The sequence below is a fragment of the Capsicum annuum genome, chromosome 2 (assembly GCF_002878395.1).
Source record: "Capsicum annuum cultivar UCD-10X-F1 chromosome 2, UCD10Xv1.1, whole genome shotgun sequence".
Classification (NCBI taxonomy): domain Eukaryota; kingdom Viridiplantae; phylum Streptophyta; class Magnoliopsida; order Solanales; family Solanaceae; genus Capsicum; species Capsicum annuum.
Genome location: NC_061112.1, coordinates 147,707,049 through 147,729,772, shown reverse-complemented (window position 1 = coordinate 147,729,772; position 22,724 = coordinate 147,707,049). Strand labels below are relative to the sequence as shown.

The 22,724-nt window shown below is 32.6% G+C and overlaps 2 protein-coding genes across 3 annotated transcripts; both read right to left on the bottom strand.

Moving 5' to 3' along the window:
• Positions 1 to 5,846: 5,846 nt before the first annotated feature.
• Positions 5,847 to 8,341, bottom strand: LOC107855488 (proline dehydrogenase 2, mitochondrial-like). 2 transcript variants are annotated; one of them, XM_016700506.2, is made up of 4 exons: positions 7,621 to 8,341; positions 6,742 to 7,387; positions 6,574 to 6,651; positions 5,847 to 6,329 (listed from the first exon to the last, which is right to left on the bottom strand). In XM_016700506.2, exons 1-4 carry the CDS (start codon positions 8,197 to 8,199, stop codon positions 6,319 to 6,321), a joined length of 1,314 nt encoding a protein of 437 aa, XP_016555992.2. In that variant the 5' UTR covers positions 8,200 to 8,341; the 3' UTR covers positions 5,847 to 6,318.
• Positions 8,342 to 10,032: 1,691 nt separating this feature from the next.
• On the bottom strand, positions 10,033 to 13,007 carry LOC107855493 (proline dehydrogenase 2, mitochondrial). Its single transcript, XM_016700510.2, has 4 exons — positions 12,313 to 13,007; positions 11,037 to 11,682; positions 10,691 to 10,931; positions 10,033 to 10,597 (listed from the first exon to the last, which is right to left on the bottom strand). The coding sequence occupies exons 1-4, from the start codon at positions 12,871 to 12,873 to the stop codon at positions 10,558 to 10,560; spliced, it is 1,488 nt and encodes a 495-aa protein (XP_016555996.1). The 5' UTR covers positions 12,874 to 13,007; the 3' UTR covers positions 10,033 to 10,557.
• Positions 13,008 to 22,724: the final 9,717 nt, after the last annotated feature.

The following is a 22,724-nucleotide window of genomic DNA, read 5'->3' as shown; positions in this document are numbered from 1 at the left end:
CTGTCTGAACTGTCTGAATAAGGAGTTGATGGGACAATCCCCAACTAATTCCATCTACTGAAATAGCTAAGTACTCAAAGAATGAAATAAACAAATAATAACATCTTTGAATAGTGAAGACTCACTACTAACTCTGACTGCTGAAAACTGTAACATAACTGATAAAAATAATGTCTGAATGAGGTATAGAAATACCCAACACTAAAATAAACTATCTGAAAATATCTAGTCTGACATCTCGTCTAAAAGCCTCTAACTGTCTGAACTGTCTGAATAAGGAGTTGATGGGACAATCCCCCAACTAACTCCATCTACTGAAATAGCTAAGTACTGAAAGAATGAAATAATCAAATAATAACATCCTTGAATGATGAGGACTCACTGCTAACTCCGATTGCTGAAAGCTGGAATGCTACTAATGCTCTGGAGCTCGTGCTCCAGAACTTATGGTATAAAACACCATAGCGCAAATGCGTTAGTACGATTGAATGTACTGGTATGTAAGTGAGGTAGGCTGAATGCAAAGGTTCAAATGCATGAACAATACTAACTGACTAACTAACATGAACGTGAGAATACATGCATAAATACGTAACTGTAACTGAAGTCATGATAGTATTGAATACTGAGTTCCAATTACTGAGGTTTACTGATAACATGAATTTATTGATATCTGAGTTTACTAATATTGGGATACTGAATAACTGAGTCGACTGATGACTGAATGATTATTTCTGACCGTTCTGATTATGAATTACTGATCTAAGTGTTATGCTGAGCTGGATGATTGTATCTGAATGCCTTGAAATCTGTAGAACTATCTGAGTTCTTTATTAAAGTAGATGACTGTATCTGATAGTCCTGGATTCTGATGAAACTAGCTGAGTTCCGTACTGAGCTGAGTGACTGTGTCTGACAGTCCTGATTTCTAAGGAACTGGACTGAGTTCTATTCTGAAGACTGAATCTGAAATTGAAACTGTGGGAGGTAATCATCTAACCGACATGCCCCAAATATAAACTGGTGAGATCCAACCTGCAACCCCATCTGGAAGGGTGTCAGTACCGTGCCATGGGTAAAGACAAGCTGTGAGTAAACCTTCTCTGATAGGGAGCTCTTCCGTCAACCCCTCCTGTAATAAAATCTCAAATGAGATGTATTATCCCTAAACTCGTAGGTTACATCTCAACCCATGCTGGCTACGTAGTTCTGGAACGCAAGGATTGCTACTAAGGATCACACCCTTAACTGTCAATGTGTGCCCTCATTATTGAGTTCACTCGGTGCTGAATCCTACTCCTAACTGAATAGACACTAAATATGATTAACTGGACTGAACTGTTACTGATTGTTTTATTTAACTAAACTGAACTGAGTTCACTGAGTTTCCGTTGACTAACAGAATACTATTGAAATCTGTTAACAAGACTGAGATTACTGAGTATTGAGTGAGACTGGACTGATACTGGATTTACTGAGTCATGAGACTGACTGAATTCTACTAATCATGGCTTGCTGAGAGTATCATGAAAACTGACACTGGCTCTAGGCACACAGCTAAATTGTTGGGTATAAGTACCCTCAGGACTCAATAGCATGAAACTGATAAGACATGACACTTCTTGACTCATGACCAAAATCAACAATCGATAATACAATTATTGAGGCATTTTATCATGTATTTGAGAGTCATAAACTTGAATATGAATATGAATGCATTTTAGTGTATCATAATTCATTCATTAAGGCTTTTCATCAAACACTTAACATGCATTTAACTTGAACATAGATAGGGATTACATGTGAACATGAAGTAATGGCACTAAGACATTCACATAGGCATTTTATTGAACACATAGGAACATGCTTTGATTACAAAACCATCAATACTTTTATTTACCATGATTGCATCCAACTAATTGCCAATTGAAGGGTTTATCATGAACATCATGTAAATCATCACATACTAGGATCAATACTTGTAATTTGTCAATTTAAAATCATGAATCAAAACCCAATCAACAACATAAACATTGCTTTCAATTCAATTAAATCATGAACATTCATAAATACACAATCTTTAAATTGAAAAGGGAATTCTTAAGCTTCATGGGTGAAAGAAACTCATAAATGAACACTTGACATACCTTAGAACGTAAATCCTTAAAGGTACTTGAAGAATTCTTGAGTCTTGTACTTGAATTTTGAAACTAGGGTTTCTTACTTTTGAGAGAGAATAATGAACTTTGATGAAACATGAGTGAATAATGAGATATGTAGGTTATATAGGGATAAATTTCGTGTTTAGGGCTGACCTGGTTCATGAGAAATGTCTAAGATGCCCTTGGAATTTAAAATCTCGTAACTAAAATGCGGATTAAAGCCTCACCACGACACAGTGAGCTACTAAAATTGGACAATTGCCAAATTGGCATTCATCGCGACGCGATGAATCTTCCATCGTAATTTCCACCGCGGCGTGGTGGAATCGCAGTGGCTAGCTGAAATGATAAGCCAAACACTGTCAAAACTAAAAACGTCATAACTTCTCAACCGAGTATCGGATTTAGGCGAATTTGGTATCTATGGAAAGTTTATTCAATTTTTCACCTGACAAAAAGTCAAAATCTCAAAAATACTACGTGGAATAAAAGTTAATCATCTGTGAAGCATATCTTTGATGTTCTAGGGACGAATTTGATTAGAAAAAATACGGGGTATTGCAAAGTGCTTTCCTCCAAATGGGGTCCTACCCGGCATGAATTCAGATTAATCGGATTCCAATGTGGGTACCGGACATTGGATGGGAAATAAAAAAAAAAAAAAAACATAAAAGATATGGATGGGATACATTAAATAAAAGATAGTATGATATCACTTAAATATGATAAGATTATTAGTGTTAGTATGATATTATATAGATATGATAAGATTTTTAGTATTGTAATGTGACCTTTCCTAAAATTTAACGGCTAAGATCAAACCTGTTCCACATTTTGGCTTCAGCAATTTAAAACAAACAAAAAAAACATTAATCAGTTATGAGTCTATCCAGTATATAAGACAATAATGAGTCATCAACTGCCAAACATTTTTCCATGCATGCTGTGGTGTTCGAATTGTGTTGGTAATACTATGTGATTATGAATTGTGACTCATCCATCAGCAAAATGTGCTACCTAGCTGTTCATGACTCATCTGTTTTATCTAACAACATGTTTCTCGATGCATAGATGCTTTGCCCTAAATAGTTTGGGAACAAATTAATTATGTCTTTGCTTTAGTTGTTGTAACTATTTGTTCTTATCTACGGAGTAGTTGCATAACACACAACTCATAACTCCCCTTAAGTTTGCTTCATTCATCCAAAAACACTAACATAAAAATAAGAACTTTGCTTGACACATACCTTGTTACAAATGAAGTTTTATATAAATTCTGTATGATATACCAACTAGGGTATTTATGAAATTGTTGGGGATTACTTTAATTGTGAAAAGATTTTATGGCTGAAGCATCTAGTTAATTAACTCCGTAAAATATAATGTTACGTCTCTTAAGAAAGAGGGAGAGATTTGTTGTTTGGACATGATAAATCTTGTTTTCTTTTTCTCGTTTTTTACTGGAGTACTGTGGGTTAGGTGAATGTTGGCTGCTGGGACGTGGACAATAATAAATGAGCTGGAGCTACGTAGTACTCTCTAAATACTACTGTCGTTGTAATTAACTTGCAACTTATAATTCAACTACCGCAGTTAACTTTGGGTTTCCAGTTTTATATTTTGGTCCTTGATCATGCACTTTTCCCGAAATATCCGAGGCGGCCACAAGGGGTGGATCGAGGAAATGAGATCTTTTACCCATTTCTAATTTGAATATTACTATAAGAAAATGTTCTTTCCAAATCTCTTATGTATAAAGTTGAAAATCTTGAACATTAAAAAAAAAACATAAAATTAAGATCAAGTTTGTGAAGGGCGAAAAAAAATCAGTTCTCCCAAGTGACATTAGGTTAATTATTCCGATGTCAATATTCAAAGCGTGGAATATATATTTTATGTGAATTTTAATATTCTATCATTTTTAAAAAATACAATGAGATTATCATGATTCATGAGTGTTAAAATCATAAAATTCGATTTCGATCAATTAAAATGATAGATCCGTCTTTAGAGAGTGGGTGTGAATTATGCACTCGTTAAATTAATAATAAAATGACAGATCCGCCCTTAGAGGGTAGGTGTGAATTATATATGCAGCCGACATAGTTTTGTTTAATACATTTCTTACTAAAATATTATCATGATTATAGGATAAAAACTTTGATTATTAATTGTTACTGATAGAGACAGTATTTGACTGTGGACTGCAACTGCTGCCGATGTTTGTAGGCAAAATTAAATATATATGCATCTGACAACTAACAACTTGACTGTTAGGTAGGGATATTAACTATAAAGTATACGACGTGGTACGTAAAGATCTTTGCTCAATCATTAATACTGTAGTTATATATGCATGGTCAGTGCAAGTTGTTTTCAACATCGTTCCGAAATAAAAGTTTACAGGTCCAATTAATTTCAATTTATCTACGGTCCATTATTTAAGTGGCAGTCCTTTTATTTTCCTTAACATGGATATGTGAATTTGTGGTCTTATTACAAAATTAAATATTTTAGGCGAGATAGGACATTTAAATAATGCATTTAATAGAATATTGAGTTATTTAGCTAGAGTACAATGGTTCAATTCCACACTACGGTTTTGTATTAGTATATGTCCCGAAGAAGTCTTACTATGACATTTTCATTAATTTTCTTTTCTTTGAATTTGATTTTCAGTCTATTTCTACGGAACTTAAGGCCCCATTTGATCATAAAAATCCTAATTTTTCGAAGTTGAAATTGGAATTAGAGCTATGTTTGGTCATAAATATAAATTTGAGCTGGTTTTCAAATTTTGTGAGAGAAGTAAGAGTAAAAATAGTGAAAATAAGTTTTACTTATTTTATTTTATTTTTTTCAAATTGTATTTAAAATTCTCATAGCCAAACACATGCCATTTTCAGTTTTTTTTTCGCTAAAATAAAATAAATTTTCAAAAAAAAAAAGTAAATAATTTTTATAGCAAAACGACTACTAAATCTTGAAGTCTCGGGCAGGATTGAGAAAAGTCTTGGATTGAAACATGTCTAAATTTAGTCCTAATATATGTATGATTATTGAGGATTCATATATATGGGACCGCTACCAATTAAAAACTAACGGATGATAATAGTTGTTGTGTTTGGTCAATATATCTTACTGATGATGCACAGCCCTTAAAATCAAGTGACTTCTTTTTTGTTCTGAGAACTCATACTATGAATCCGAATATTTTATATTAAAGATAATGTTTTAGTGGAGAAGTTCATGGAGAAGTTCATTATCAGCATGTCCTTTTCACTATTGATGTTCATGTTTTAGATGGTAGGACCTTCAATTGCCTACTTTCCTTACCCTTTTTTGTACATAAAATTGCTTTTTAATGATGGAACCCCAACTCTCTTGTTTCTTCCATTCTATTGATGTTGAGGTTAGTGGATTTGGCTTTACAACTTATCCTTCACGTACTTTGCGGCTATCTGAAATTAATGAGGTTGAAATTGAAATGAAATTGTATTAAGTTAGAGTAATTTTTAAGCAAAGAATATACTAGCATTTTATTTTGAAGCACTGATTTTTAAATAGAGTGAATAAATTATTTTGAAAGAAAAAAAAAAGAATAATTTTCGTGGCTAGTAGGCTTGTTAGAAGTCTGGCCTTTTGCAAGTTTAATTTAATAATTAAGGAGGCTTTAAACCTTAATGAAGAGGACTAAATTAGATTTTATTGAACAATAATGTCTCTCGAGAGAGAGAAATAGATACACACTTTGTAATTTCAACATTAGGGCACCACTCTAGGTACCTTTCTTCCATTTCTATTTCTGACCCGATACCAAATACAACCAACTTTTAAGGTGCTACTACAACATAATAGGACCTAAAAATAGCACATGGAGAAAGATAACAATAAGTGAACCTAAAAATACTTATGTACATTTTTTATTTTTTCATTTACACAAGGAGATAAATCAACAATATCCTGATTGACTCGTTCCTTGTGCATTTTCCCCATCACAGTTGCTTGATCAACATCATCATCATCATTGTTTGCCCGCGCATCATTGAATTATTTACAATAATTGGCGATGTTTCAGCGCTTATTGTTCTACTAACTAACATACACTTCCATTCCCAATATGCATTTCAAGAAGTTGCCACTTCAAGTCTCCTGCTCAATTCCTTCCTGCAAAAACATAACAAAAATCGAATTAGATAACGCTCGCATGTAGGACTTCACTGGGTATGTTGTTGCTTTTGTTGTTACCTCATGAGTTGCCTGTCGAAAGCCGAGGTAGACAACATGCCTCTGTTTTCTTCGGCACGCCTCATAAGGTAGTGCATGATCTGCTCAACAGGACCAAATGGCAAATACTTGCTCACTTGAAATCCTGCATTTCGCAGCCCGAATGAAAGTCCATCAGCCATACCATAGAGCTGAGCAAACTGGAGACTTTGCCTCTCATTTTTTATTCCCAAATCGATAGCTTTCGTTGCGGCAAGTTTTCCTGTTTACGACGCAAACACATTATACATGTTAAACATCAATATTTCATCATCGTAAACAATAAAAGACTAAATCTTTTTTAGATTGTTACCTGACTCAATGTTATGAGTAGCAAGAACAACTGCACCAGAGCCACTAGCAATCTCTTCAATCATAAACTCCGCGCACGAATTGAAGCAAGCATGAGTTTGCTCAATGCTGTCGTGAATCGGAGAGTTGAAACCTAAACTAGAAGCCAACGCCTTTTCACTACACATATAAGCACCCCTTACAAGCTTAAATCCCATTGGAACTCCCATTTTCTCAGCAGCCTTTTTCGCCATAACCATACGCTCCTTCGCGTCCTTCAAGTAAGCTTGAATTGTTCCGAATATCAAAGGCTGGTCGTCTTTGTGGTACTTAATCGCTGCTGAATACGCAAAGTAATCGATCGCGGGTTGAATCGTTGAGTCTTCTGCATCAATTAGTAAAGGAACATCATGTTCCAAACACTTCTCGCAAATTTTCTTTAGCCTTTCATGAGCTAATTCGAGATCGCGCTCTTCCTCTACCGTTAGAGGCTCTGGTTTTTCCGAAGTGTGATAAACAGGGCTCGATTCAGCGAAAAGTGGAAGCGTTCTTCGCTTCCATGGGAGATTCAATGAAGGATCTTTTTGTTCCCATCGTAGCAAATCACTCATTCTTTTGAGTAGCCTTGGTGTACAAATTGCTGTTATCTTCGCAACCACAAAGCTTGCCTGTTTCAACAAAAAAACAAACATAAAGTTAGACAAATTACTTATACATATAAAATAGAATCTTTGAAACATAAAGTTAGATCCAAGAATATTGAAAGAATTTGATAGTATAAAATAGAATCTTTGAAAAAGAATTAAAAAAATATAAACAGAGCAAGATCATTCCTTTTTCAGGAATAGAATAATATTAACAAAAATTAAATAATCAAATAATTAGGAGTTTGGATTCTTACAGAAGATTGAGGAAGTGATTTCGTTGATTCAATCGTTTGAATAAACGCTGTTGTGCTCTGTTCACAAGATTCATTTTCCGTGGCATGTTCGACCCCGTAATCAAGCATAGCTTTTAACCCAGAATCAGAGAGATTCATAACGGTCCGTCGGACTTCCGTTAAGTCTTTACCAGCACAAAAGTGTTCATAAAACGTATTCTTAACAAAACCAAGCATAACATCCCTGAAAACAGGCATTTCCATAAGTTTAGAATTCATTACCCACATACCCAAATCAACCATTGGCTCAATGGCCGCCATTTGTAACGTTAACGATGATCTAATCAACTTTGTTGTAGGAACGCTGTAGAACAGCTCCTTAACATCGTTGAAATTAATAATGTTGTTGTTAATATGGGGGTGGTGGGTGGTTGTGTTGTTAATCTGTGGTGTGGGTTCCACCAAATTTGGAACGGCGTTAAAATCGCCAGTGAAATTTAACGGAGGAACGGCGGAAAATGGTGACGGAGCCGAGTTTAAACGGCGGACATGGAATCCGAGGTTCTTGAATAGTTTCGGACCGAAAACCTTATTTGCCATGCAACGGTGGGCGGCGGAATGGGAACTTTTTTTTTATGTCAAATTTTTTTTTTGTGTGTTGAAATATTTTTTTTTTTTCTCTCTCTCTCTCTCTGTATGAAATGAATGTGCAAAGTTTCCCAGAGTTGCATGGTATTTATAGAAGGGTGAGAGTTGATTTATTGGGTTAAAAAGTGATATATACTTAAAATTTAAGGCAGTTTAAGAAAAATATTTAAATCATGCTGAGTAGATGCTGTGCTGTTACTGACGATGTATCACTGTAGATGGTCAGTACCACCATGTGTATTCCACATCTACGGTTAAATTTCTATCTCTTAGCTGTTATTTGTTGTTCCACTTGTCTTGGATTCCATCTTTTTTGTACCTCAAAATTGTATTAAATTATAATTTTGAAATCCTCTCCCAATATGTCCTACTTTCTTGGACACTTCGGTCTACAACTTGCTTTCGCTTTGCGGCGCGTTTGCATGCCATTTGAATTAATTTTCCAATTACTTAAGCCCACTTGTTTGAAAAATAATACCCCCACTTTGATTATTATTCTAATTAGGTCCTCTAGATGGAATTTTATTGCCCACTTTTACTAGTCAAGAAATGAATTTAGTTTTTTATTTATTTTTCAATAATTGCGGTGCACTAGAAAAGGATAAAGAATTATGGGGGTCAAGGAATCTGAATCTCCGCCTTCAAAATCAAAAGATTCGGTGGAAAGTACTTTTCATATGGCGTGCACCGGTTGAGGAATCTTGTTATCATAATGTTGGGCCAAGATTCTTGGCAAGTAGTAAAACTATCAAATGACATATCACGTGGGTACAATTACTGACCTATTAGAAATTTTATTGTTTTAGGCAACTTTGATTTGCGAACCCCATGAAAGAAGTCGCTAGAAATGTTGACAATCAACACCCTAGAAGAGAACTTAGTTTGGTGGAGAGGCTGCTTGGAGTCCATATGTAATATTTTTTTTATAGACTCTCATCTTTAATAAAGCATGTCAAAATTATATGATAATCAAAGTGAAGACAATAACATGTAATATTAAAATTGATAAATAAGATTGAAAAGACTAGTAATAGCAATAGGGATAAAGAAACTTGATAACGCTTGAATGCGTATTAATTATCCATCTTTTTATCTCTCTATCTAGAATTATGTTTTCATATTTTTGTTAAACTACATGTGTAGCATGTCCTATCCCATTACCTACCTGACTGTTTCATTCATTTTTTCTTTATATGCTTTCTTTATTTTTCGTGAGTCAATTAAGCTAAGCTTCAAAGTTAAATTAGAACAGATTAATTTAATTTCTTTAAAATTAAAATCTGGACATTCAAAAACTATACGAAAAGTACTATAATTATAATTTTTCTTTTTTTTTTATTCTATTAAGAAATATATACTAAAATATTAACCAAAATTTATATCGTTCTACTCTTAAAAAAAACATATGAAAAGAAAGAGTATAACCTAACCTTCCGAGGGAACCTAATATTAGGTTATTGTAAGTAAGACCCTAGATTTCTATATATACTAATTATAACTGTACCGAAAATTATGATAGATCTTTTTATTTTACAAAAGATACTAAAAGATAACAGAACCATAAGCCGAAATATTATATGTAAATTTTATTTTACTGATTTATTTTAGTGTTAAAAGTAGAAACCATTTTAAAACAAAAAATACTAGCTCAGGTGGTAGGTTATAAACATTCAACTAACCTCACCTAATAATCGGTTCACTTATAGTTGGTTGGGTTTCAATTATTGTGACAGCCAAGATCGTTATAGTGAGAGTAGTCAAAAGCAAAAAAACACAACCAAAAAATATTGAATGTCTTTTGGGACTTTAAGCAATATTAGTCTATAGAGCCGTAAATCAAGCCCTATCCAAACACCCAATGGATGGTACAGTTTTCATCATTTAGCCAACCTTCATTTGTTGGAATACCAATCACAAATGTTCACACTAAACTTTGAATAAACTTCCATACTACTAGATTACTAGTAGTACAAGAAAGATGAAGAAAATCACTACCACAATTGGTAGCTCTTTGACCTCCACTTCTATTTTTTTGTTGTAAATAAGGCCATCTTTGAATTTCATTGCTTGCCTCCTTCACTTCTCTCGTTATTACGGAGCCGAAAAAATTTGACAGATATTTATAGGCACATCTCTGATAAGGTCTCGATCTTAAAAATCTACGTATCAGCCACGTCATTGAATTATTTACAGTAATAACGGAGCATCAATTGCTCTGTTACAAGCTCCATGGCTCCGCGATTTATTCGTATGAGTACTAGTTATATGCATATAAGCTTCCATTAATTCTCAAGACTGTAACTCATGGATTCACGTAGTTGCCGCTTTCAATCTCCTGGTTAACTCCTTCCTGCAAACAATTATATACAAAAAATTAATAAACATATTTGAGTACAAACATCTCTGTCGATTGTTTTCGGAATTGTTAATGATGTTGAATTACCTCATGAGTTGCCTGTCGAAGGCAGATGTAGCTAAGAGACCTCTGTTTTCTTCAGCTCTTCTTATAAGGTATGGCATAACTTGCCCTACAGGACCAAATGGTAAATACTTGCTCACTTGAAATCCTGCATTTCTCAGACCAAATGAAAGTCCTTCTGCCATACCATATAGCTGAGCAAATTGAAGCTTTTCACTATCCTTTCTGATACCTAACTCATTAGCCTTGGATGCAGCAAGTTTTCCTATTTATCAAAACATATAATACTTACTAGTTAAGCAAGGTCGAAGATAAAAGAATTTTCACGTGGCTGACCATAAAAAGGAACTATGTATGGCATAAAATTTACCTGACTCGATGTTATGAGTTGCAAGAACAACTGCACCAGAGCCATTAGCGATCTCGCCAAGCATAAATTCAGCACATGAATTGAAGCAATCATGTGTCTGCTGAATCCCATCATGGATCGGAGATTGAACACCAAATTTAGAAGCTACCTCATTTTCACTTGACATATAAGCACCTCTAACAAGTTTAAATCCCATTGGAACTCCCATTTTCTCTGCAGACTTTTTTGCGATCACCATTCTTTCTTTCGCGTCCTTCAAGTAAGCTTGAATTGTTCCGAATATCAAAGGGTGATCGTCTTTGTGGTACTTAATCGCTGCTGAATACACAAAGTAATCGATTGCGGGTTGAATAGCTGTGTCCTCTGCATCAATTAGTAATTCAACGTCGAGTTCCAAGCATCTCTTGCAAATTGTCATGAGTCTATCATGAGCTAATTGGAGATCACGCTCTTCTTCAACCGTTAAAGGCTCTGGTTTTTCTGAAGTGTGATAAAGAGGGCTCGATTCCGCAAAAACTGGAAGCGTCTTTTGCTTCCATGGGAGATTGAATGAAGGATTTTTTTGCTCCCATCTCAGTAAATCACTCATTCTTTTGAGAAGTTTTGGTGTACAGATTGCAGTTATCTTAACTACCACAAAACTAACCTGTTCCAACACAATTTACACACATTTTATAGCTCAGTTTCTATTTCATAGAGAAAATTAAATAATTGTTACGCAGAAATAGATCATTAAAAATAATTTAATTCTGTTAGGAATCAGGTGTCTCTGTTATCTATTAAACACATCAAAAATTGTGATCAGCAAGCAATGGTCTAGAAAATGTTATGAACTTCAGAGATTTAGGCTCTGTTATGTGTTGAATTTATTTTATTCCTGTAGCTTTTGTTATTAGACTTTTGCTTCAGCTAATTTCACCATTGACCTTTTAGTTAAACAATACAATATAAATGAATTTAATCGTCTTAGGAAACAGGTTATATCTAAGAGGAAATATATATACGGAACTTCTAGAAAAAGCTAAATAAGCGAATAACATGTGTATTTTATTTGAATTCCACGTAATGGACACGTTCAGTAGCGTCAGCGATGACTAATCCAGCTTTGTGGTAAGCTTTCCAATTTGTTGAATTCTCCTCTTAGTAGTGTTTTTCTTTTTTAGCCTTTTCCAAAACTCATTCAACTTTAAGATTTTCTAGTAGAATCAGTCCGACTTGAAAATAAATAATAATAATAATAATAATAATAATAAGATTTGTAGGAATTTGGTCTTACAGATGAGGATGGAAGTGACTCGGTTGATTCGACTGTCTGAAGAAAAACCTTCATACTCTGATCACAATACTCATTCTCCGTGGCATGTTCGACCCCATAATCAAGCATGCATTTTAAGCCAACACTCGACAACTTACTAACCGTCTTACTTACTTCTGTCAAGTCTTTTCCAGCACAAAAATGTTCATAAAATGTACTTTTAACAAACCCCAAAATTACCTCCCTGAATATAGGCATGTGCATGAGTTTTGAATTCATTACCCACACACCTAAGTCAACCATAGGTTCGATGGACGCCATTTGAAGTGTCAATGTTGATTTAATCAACTTTGAAGTGGATACGCCCATGAACAACTCCCTAACATCGTCAAAATTGATCACTTTTTCCTTAGGACCGACTAATATTTGGTCGGTGGGTTGTAAGGTAGGTGTTGTTGTTACGTTCGTAGCATCATAGTTGCCGGTGAAATTCATCGGTGGGACAGTCGGAGCCGTGTTTAGACACCGAGCGAAACATCGGAGGTTACGAAAAACCTTTGGAGTTACAACTTTGTTTGCCATAAAATTAACAATGACTTTTTGCTTCTCTACAAATTCTAAAGGATATGTGTAGCGTTTCGAAAGCTTGCATGGTATTTATAGAAGAGATACCACTATTTATTTTTTTTGGTTGGTCAAAGTCAAGGTTTGATTTATAGGTAATTTTAGTTTTCCTTTTCCTTGTATAAATAGAAATCCTCCATTTCATTTATCGTTAATTTTTTCTGTTTTCGTCGAATGTCATATTTTTTTATTTGTTAAGTATTTAAAGATATAATTTTTTATTTTTTTATTGATCCTATTTATAAGTTTTCATTTAATTAAAACGTATCTTTTTTAATAAACCATAATTTGAAAACCGTTATTAAGTCTTTGCTTATTTCCTTATTTCTTAAATTGTGTCCGGTTAAATTATGTCGCATAAAATGGAATGAAGGGAGTAATGCATTTTCTTTTTTTTTTAAAAAAATACTTTTATTTCAATTTTTTATTAGTCCGTTTCAAAATAAAAGACTTTTTTTTTTAATAATATTTTAATTTTAACCTTACGAGTAATATGCTTAAGATCACAAAATTAAAGAATATTATGGTATATTTAACACAATTAATTTAGGACCAAAAGAATCAAATATTTTATTTAGTTTGTTAAACTCCGTGCCATGTGAGTGAGTAAAAATTTAAGAACGTGATCCCTTGAAACACGTGATTCAGGTTTCAGATTCTACGGAGTTTGGATTTCCAAAAGAGAGAATGCAGGTGAAGCACTCGCGGATAATAAATGTAATAATAACCCTTCGTGTGCTTTACGCGCGGTTAGTGAGAGTGGAATTTAATTTTGTAAATAAAAAGTGGGATACAGCTGTCACTATATAGCGATAAAGTTTGCGGAGTCAGCAGTGTGTCACACTACATACGACTGCCACGTGGAATTCTTCAATATTTTTTCTTCTTTTTTAGAAAGAGATATTTTCTTGGTATTTACATTTTGTTATTTATTTTCTTACGTGGACACACATATGTATGGGACCCACGGGTTGGTAAAACGTGAATCCCTCTAATTTTGTATATTGGACAACTAATCAAAAGGCCAATATTTAGCAACAACCAATGACTAATCAAAGAAAAGAATCTTCCTTTAAATAGAATGATAATGATGTGCTAAGTAAATTTATACTCACTACCTAATACCTATTATATAATCTGCCTAAGTAATTTCTAAATAGTAGTGCCTGATTTCATTTTTTACCTAAAATATTTTATTTCAACAACATATTCAATATAACTACAAAGTGGATGTAATTAGTATCTCTACTTCGGGGTGAGGCAGAAAGGCGCCTAAAACATTTTATTGAAAAATTTAAATCTTTCTGTTATATTATTTATATTCTTTAGTCAATACTCCGATAAGTTATTGTTCCTCCTAATTATATATTTTGTGTCTTTAGAACCCTTTACATGTGTATTGATTATATTAGTTTATGAGATGTGAGTTGCATGTGTATCGCGTTCTAATAACTATAAATGTTTTAGGATGATACAAATATTATTAAAATATGTCTGTGATGAGTTATGCTAAATTGATGAGCAGTGAACTTATTCGACTGACTTAATAACTGAACGTAAATTGGATAGACATCGTTTGAACTTGTCCCAAATTTAGTCACAAAATATATTATTTTACATATAGTTTACATGTGAATATGAGCAATGTCGATATGTCTTGAACTTGTCCCAAATTTAGTCACGAAATATATTTTACATATAGTTTACATGTGAATATGAACAATGTCGATTGTAATTGCAAATACTCTAGGTTCAGAAGTTTTTCCTTATATGCTTTAGTAATTATACTTTTCTCCTTTTATTGTACACATCAAAAGGTTGTTATCGAATGATAATTATGGTATATTGCTAAAGTTATACAAAAGTTAAATGTAATAAACGTGTCTTTTTTAGCATAACTAATACTCCACCATTATCTATATTTATGGTGTAAGACTAAAAAATAAGCGGTTGAGATACTTAGTAGTTAATGGTATTCATCAAATAAAATTATTTATAAGTAGCATAGTTGCACCTATTGAACCTGTCCTGTCCTGTTACATGATTCAAAATTACTACACTTTTCACTTATAAATTTTTAAAAGAATTATCCATTGAATTGTATAAACATGATTTTCTAAAAACATATAACAAATCTAACATTCATCGGACAGAGTCGTTAATCCCCCCCACCTCAACCCCTAAATTTTTTTTTTTAATAAAGTTGTAGTTTTCCTTTACTGTTGCCTCTAATCAGGGTTGGAGCTAGCTAATAGTGTGAGAGTTCATCCGATCCCCCTTCAACGGAAAATTATACTATTTATACAAGCTTAAAATTATTTTTCATGTATATACAACAGATGTTGAACCCCCTTTGACAAATTCTTTCGTTCACATTTTTCGATTTTAAACCCTCTTAATTAAGATGTTGGTTCCAACACTGCTAATTATTTAATCAATTCTTAAGAGTTAAATTAATTAGATTTATTGCACCAAACATTCATTTTAATTAGTGCTAACTAATCTTTACGTCTCAAAATGCATGCATGATCGCTTAATGGGATAAAGTTTTCCTTATCTAGGTCTAAACCTTAAAAGATGAAGTTGATAATGTTTGTTCAATAGTTTTGCATATTATTGTGCTGCTCATTTACCATTTAACAAGATGAGCAAATATGAAGTTTATAATAATCTTTACGTCTCCATATTTGCTCTTTTTCCCCTTTGGTGGCCACAACAACTTGTGGGTTTGGTGAGATATGAATCTCTTAAATTGTAATGACTACTTGGACCACCGATCAAATACATAAAGTAGACAAAACCAATCACCAATCAAATGCATGAAATATGAGATATGAATCTCTTAAATTGTACTACTTGGACCACTGATCAAATACATAAAGTAGCCAGAACCAATCACCAATCAAATGCATGAAATTGCTAGAACCAATCCCTAAACAAATACATAAAGTAGCCCGAACCAATCACTAATCAAATGCATAAAATAACCAGATGCATTCACGAATCAAAGGAGATTAAGGACCCTTTCTTAAAATAGTACGACAATGATTACTACATACTACATTGTTTCTCTTATGATCGGACAGAAATAAGGAAACCGCAAGCAAAAGAAAAATAAGATGAACACATAGATTTAGGTAAAAATTTTTGCGAAAAAATCACGGACAGAGGCAGAGGAATTTCACTATAAAAGAAGATGAGTACAATGAGGAGAATGACGTATTTTCTGAACGTTCATCTACGCTACCACGACAGATCCCGCGAAAAATCACAAACATGGATCGCATCGCGAAACTTTCAGAGCCGGATCAACAAAATTCGGGTCACAACTCTAACAGTTTCCTTACCTTCCATCTTTAATTGTCTGTTATACTAAAAATAGATATCCAACAATACTTGTTTAGTTGCGCTTTATGCATTTCTACCTATTTTATCCTTAACATTAAATACGATTCATTATCCAATGCTGTACGCCTCTACCCAAAACACTAAATTTATTAGTATATTCAAAAGGTAATATGATAAAATTACCTCTCTCATTTACTATTTCTTAATCTGTGCAAGTCAATAGTGGACATCTATTGATGGAAGGAGGGAGTACCCAATAATCTACGTATACTTCCGTTTCAAAATAATTGATCCTTGTTGATTTGATACTTCTCTTAAGAAAATTTATTACGGGTTTATTTTTCACCAAATTAGCCTTATTGATTATGATTTGAAAACATAAATTTGAGTATATACAGTTTGTTTAGTCATTAAGTATAATAAATGCAGTATTGAAAGAACATAATAATATTCTCTTGATTTCATTTAAAAAAGGACCAATTATTTTGAAACGGATGGAGTAATTACTTGCTTTCATATCTTTCCCAAAACATATCATCGACATGTAACATCGTTCATTTGTATTTGCTCTTTTATTACGTGGCTGAGGACCACTTCCTTAATATGCAATTGCTTAATGTATAGAACCATGTATATATAAAAATGAAACTATCATTTCTGTCTAAGCGCATCTCAATAGAGTATTCATAAATTCATAATTCTAATTTCTAATCCATCCTCCTTTTAAAGCAAGCAAGCAAATTAAATCTACTAATTCCTTAGATTCAGCTTATAAATGAAAAGGATCTTGAACTCAGAAAAAGAAATTGTCATCCCAATCAAACCACTTGGATCGATATGATATGTATGCCATTTGGAATTAAAGAGTATATGAAGCTCACTTACGAAGTAGCTATTAAACTTAGTATAGTTTAGGATAGAATATGATTGTGATTTGTGATAATCAAACAAGTGTTACCGACAACTTGCATTAACCTTTTTACGAACACTGCGTTTATACAATAGTGTACTTAAATTAGAACGTTAGCTAAATTTATTACAAAAAGAATTTCTTTTTCTCCATCCATGTACATCAAACTGAAACATTTTATTAATCTTCTTCTTCCATCTATTTCCTTATTTTGATAGTTAATGTGACTAAAGTAACGTATGAGTTACTACACACACGCTATACCCAATACTTCAATCCTAGTCAACAGCAGCACATATGACATAAATTAATGTTGCTGTCGGCAAATTAACAGATGCGTTTAGTATATTCTCTCCGTTTCAAAAAAAAAATAACTTAACTTTTCTTTTTAATATGTTTTAAAAAGAATGATTACTTTTTTTTTTTACAATACTTTAATTTCAACTTTCCACATGATATGTTTAGGATCACAAGATTAAAGAACATTTTGATACATTTGACACAACTTTAATTTAAAATTACAAAATTAAAAAAAATTCTTAAATTTTATGTCAAGTTAAAATATGTCATTTTTTCTAAACGGAGGGAGTACTTAATTTGAAGTGAAGGTAATACCCACCGACTTTGTCAGAGCTGTATTCGTTCAATTATCAAAAGATAAGATATGCTTTATTAAAATAACACTACAACTTGCACATTTTAAAGAATCCGCAAGCTATCGTGTAGGTGAGTCAAGGGACCAAGATTGGTATTAAAAAAAAAAAAAAAAAAAAAGTCAAGGGGACAAGATTGGTCTTAATTTCCCATTTCAATTAAGTGAATAACAAATTTGGGACTACGGGTGTGTTTGGTATGATGAAAAATAATTTTTAATTTTTTCTTGTTTGGTTGTAATGAAATGTTGGGAAAATATTTTTCATAATAACTTTTTTTTTTTTTATTTGATGGAAAATGACTTCCCTGTCATATTTCAGAAAATGCAAATGAGATTTATGACCCCACCTCCATCCATTTTTTCCACCCCAACAACACTCATATTCACATGACTCAAAAAATTTATATTTTTCAAAAATCTACATTACTCAGAAATATTTTTCACTATACTTTGCTTCAATTTTTCACTGCTTGAAATAAAAAAAGTAAAACCCGAATTTTTTCCATTTTCAATGTTCGTTGAATGTATTGTTATTTTCATATTCATAGAGAAAAACTCACCTATGTTACTTTTGCTAATTGCATATTTCATCTTGGCATTGGTGTAACTTGTTTCACGAAGTTGAATAAGTTTGTCGTTTCGTTATATTTCTATTGATTGTAGTATCTTCAGATTGTCCTGACAAAATGTTGAAAAGTGTCTCCTATATTTGCTAATTAATACTTGCTTAAATTTAGTGATTGTAGTATTTTAGAATTCGATATTGATATTATTTGTTATGGTTAAATTATTTCTTACAAATTGTTAACTTGTTAGAGGCACTGATATACTAGTTAACAGTTAGTAGTATTTTCTAATAAATATTTTTTCACTCACCAATCAAATACTAAAAAATATTTTTCTAAAAAATACTCTACTCACCAACCAAACACCATAAAATATTTTTCGAAAAATATTTTTCACTCATTAACCAAACATGAGAAAATAAGTAGAAAACCAACTTATTTTCCAGGAAAACATTTTCCATGAAAAATATTTTCCATCATACCAAACACACCCTACATGTTGTGTTGACTACTCGACTTGTACGTATTTAAAGGTCAAACCCATCGATAATTCCTTAAACTTGTTCCTAAAATTCACTTAGGCCCTAAACTAAGGTCTGTATCTATCAAACCCCTAACCCCCCCCCCCCCCCCAATTTGGTTCCAATTGAGCCTTTTTTACCCAATCAGCTCAAAGCTAAAGTGTGTGTTGCACACACACGCTGACGTGGCAAAAATTAATCAATTAAAAAAAAGAACGTGGCAAAAAAAATTATAAGTGGAATTTTTGATTTTTCCTATTTTTCTATTTAATTATCTATTTAATAATAATTTTTTAATTAAAAAATAAAAGAAAAAAACACCCCCACCCCCCGTAGTCGGCTTCTTCACCATACCCCCCATGTCATCACCCACCCACCCACAAATGACAATTGATATACCCCACCCCCACCCCACCCCGCCCCTCCCCTCCCTCCTCTATCAATTTTTCTTCGTCATCGTAAATCGCTATTGAAGACGAAATCAATGGCGACCAGAATTTGATTTCTAAAAACGATTGTTTCCACTGCTAAAGTTTTCCACCTAAATCAAATTGTTGATACATTGTTAATGCTAACCTGGCCAGCGACTCTTCTGTGTTAACAAGATTGTTTTCCATCATGGCTAGAACTTTCGCCGGAAAGTTCATGTATTAACAATTTGGAAAATTTTCCACTGCTAAAGTTCATGTCTTCCATTATTTTTTCTATTCTTTAATTAATTGAAAATTGTTAATTGTATTAACAATTTGTTAAGAATTAAAAAAAATAGAGATGAAGAAGATGACTGAGGGATTGGGGGCGGGAGGGGGGGGCAATGGAGGGCTGGGGATGGGGGGTGGGGTGTAGTGAAGATGATGACGCAGGGAAGGGGGCTGTGAAGATGATGAATGGAGGGGGGAGGGGGGGTTTGTTCTTTTCTTTTTCTTTTTTATTTTAAATTAAAAAAATTATAATAATTAAAAAATTTATTAATAAAATAATTAAAGTATAAGTTTTTTAATAATAAGAAAAGTAAAATATTATTTTTTGTTCAACTCACGCTCCCAAGGAGAGTGTAACACACTCTTCTTGCCAAGTCAGCATTTTGTGCTAAATAGGTATCAATTTAAGCAGTTGAGGTGTCTGATAGTTAGAACTCTTAGTTTAGGGTTCAAGTGAATTTTCGGGACAAATTTGAGGGGTTATCGATGGATTTGGCCTAACTTTTTCCTTCCATCTAATTTTACTTGTTCAATATTAATTTGACACATGCCTCTTTTAAAGAATAATATTACTGTATCTTTTGAATAAAATTATCTTTTTATTTACGATTTCTTAAGATATGTGTCAAGTCAAACATAAACAAGTAAAGATGGACGTAGGGAGCGAGCAAAGTTAATCGCAAGGAGGTTTTTCTTGGGAACTTCTAATTTTCCACAAAGGACGAGTGAATTATGACTTCCAAATTCAATTTATTGCATATAGTTCATGTCATTTTAAAATTTCCAATGTATTGCGTTTAAAACTTGTAGAGATAGAAGTATTGGTAGTTTGCTTTATGACAACTAATAAGTGCACATAACAACAATAATCTCCTCCACAGAGGTGAAATGAGGATTTCAATTAAAGAAATTTAATATTTGAAGAAAATCTAGGTGAAGAAGGTTCAACACCTACTATAGATACATAAAATTAATTTTAATCATATAGAAATAGTATATTATTCCTTCGAAAGAGTTCGACCGAACCCCCTAACAAGGCCTGGCTCCGCCGCTGCTCCTACATGGCCCTCACTCGTCTAAAGGAAAAGGAAAGAAAACTATGGAAAATGCTGTATGATGTAAGATGTGAAATATTTAAGCATACCATCGTTATATCCCACCAATATTAGACTATGAAAAAAGAGCCGAATTTATCAGCAAGAAGCAAAAAATAATTAGCAATTAGCAAGAAGTGGAAATACATATCTTCTCGTTGTAATCTTTATGTCGCTTAAAATAATAAGTGAAAATTACATATATAACGATGTGTTTACTAATAATTACTAAAATTCTTAATTTTTTTCAAAATCTTCTAAAATCTCAATATTTGACCTCTGATGATACATGTTAATCAAATTAGATACATAGTACAGATACAAGTAATAATTAACTAAATCAGCACGTTTTAAGGGATGTAACAGATTAATTTGCATTCAATCAACATTTAATCTAACTAATTAAGGTAAAAAACAAAATGAAATCCCACAATTTCTGCTAGTCAGAATATTACTCCACTACATTATAACTAATAAAAGTTTTTGTATTATTTTTTTGAAATTGAAAAATCTCCATTCTTCTTGTTCAATGAAAACATACCAATTTTTTTTAATTTGATTTGTCAATTTGAAATTGAGAATTCCTTCAATTACTATGCCAAAAGATCGGACAAGTTTTTTTTTTCGATGAAAAAGTTGGTGCTGCAATGTGTTTAGAAAGTCCATCAAAAAGAGTTGCAGAAAGTATTAGTTATAAATCTAATTCTACTTCTCCTATGCCTTTGTTGGATAGCAAGAGGAACAAGATCATTACTGATTGCAAACATAGTGATGTTAAGGTTGGGCAAATCTACAAGGACAAGTGTACTCTCATTTCGGTTATGGCGCGATTTGCAATTGAGCATTCCTTCAATTACTATGCCAAAAGATCGGACAAGAAAAGGTATGTTATGTTTCTTATGTAGCCGGCGTTGTTAATTTTATGTACGTTAATTTAATTTTGTATTCAATGTTTGGTTATTTTACATATTTTTTTTGTGTGTTTATATTATTACCGCCGAGATACATTTTGTTCTGAAAATGATACATTTTGCTCAACTTGTATCTCAGTTTATGAATTTATGTTTAATTATGTTTCTTGTTGTGTTTTAGTTTCACATATATAATAGAAATGTCCTAGATACATGTTGTAAAATTTTCTAGATACATGTTGTACAAGTTTTACTCCGAGATACATTTTGTTATGAAAATGATACATTTTGCTTCATCTTGTATCTCCGTTTATGACGCTATGTTTAATTATGTTTCTTGTTGTGTTTTAGTCATGACGTTATGTTAATTTGGTCGAGATACATCTTTATGATAAAAGATACGTTTTTGATCATCTTGTATCTAGGTGAATATATTGATGTCTAATTATTTATCTCGGTGAATATATTGATATCTTATTATATAGTTTGAAAGTAACTGAAGGTAAAAAAGTTAAAGTTTTGTTTTCATTGATTCAGTTATGTCTTACGATGTCGTTCAGAGGATTATATTTGGACATTTAAAGTATCATTTCGGTAAGTTGTGTTACTACCTAAATACAAACGTCAACCTGGAAGGCCAAAGAAAAATAGGCACAAGAAATCAAGTGAAACAATGACATCGAGCAGTAATTATTGCGAGAGATGTGGTTATGAAGATCACAACAGACGCACTTGCAACTTCTTTCCAAAGAAGGAGTGACAAATGTACTTGACTAATGAATAATGTTGAATAGTTCCTTGGAATGTTGCTGAATTTTTTTATCTATTTTGTTTGACATTTTAGTTGATAAGATTCTTATTTTTTTATGAGATTTAGAAAAAGACATTTACCGAAATAAATAGCGTTCTTTGTTAATTTGTTATTTAGTTTTATATGTTTTGATGGTGTATTTTTTCGTGACACATAAAATAGAAATTTAGATATATTGAACTGACAATATTATTATTATACATTCTATTAGTAGTTCTGTCATAGTGAACGATAGAAAATAGATACATTATTATAGTCTGTATCTCTATAAATTTATAGATTCAATTTTAAC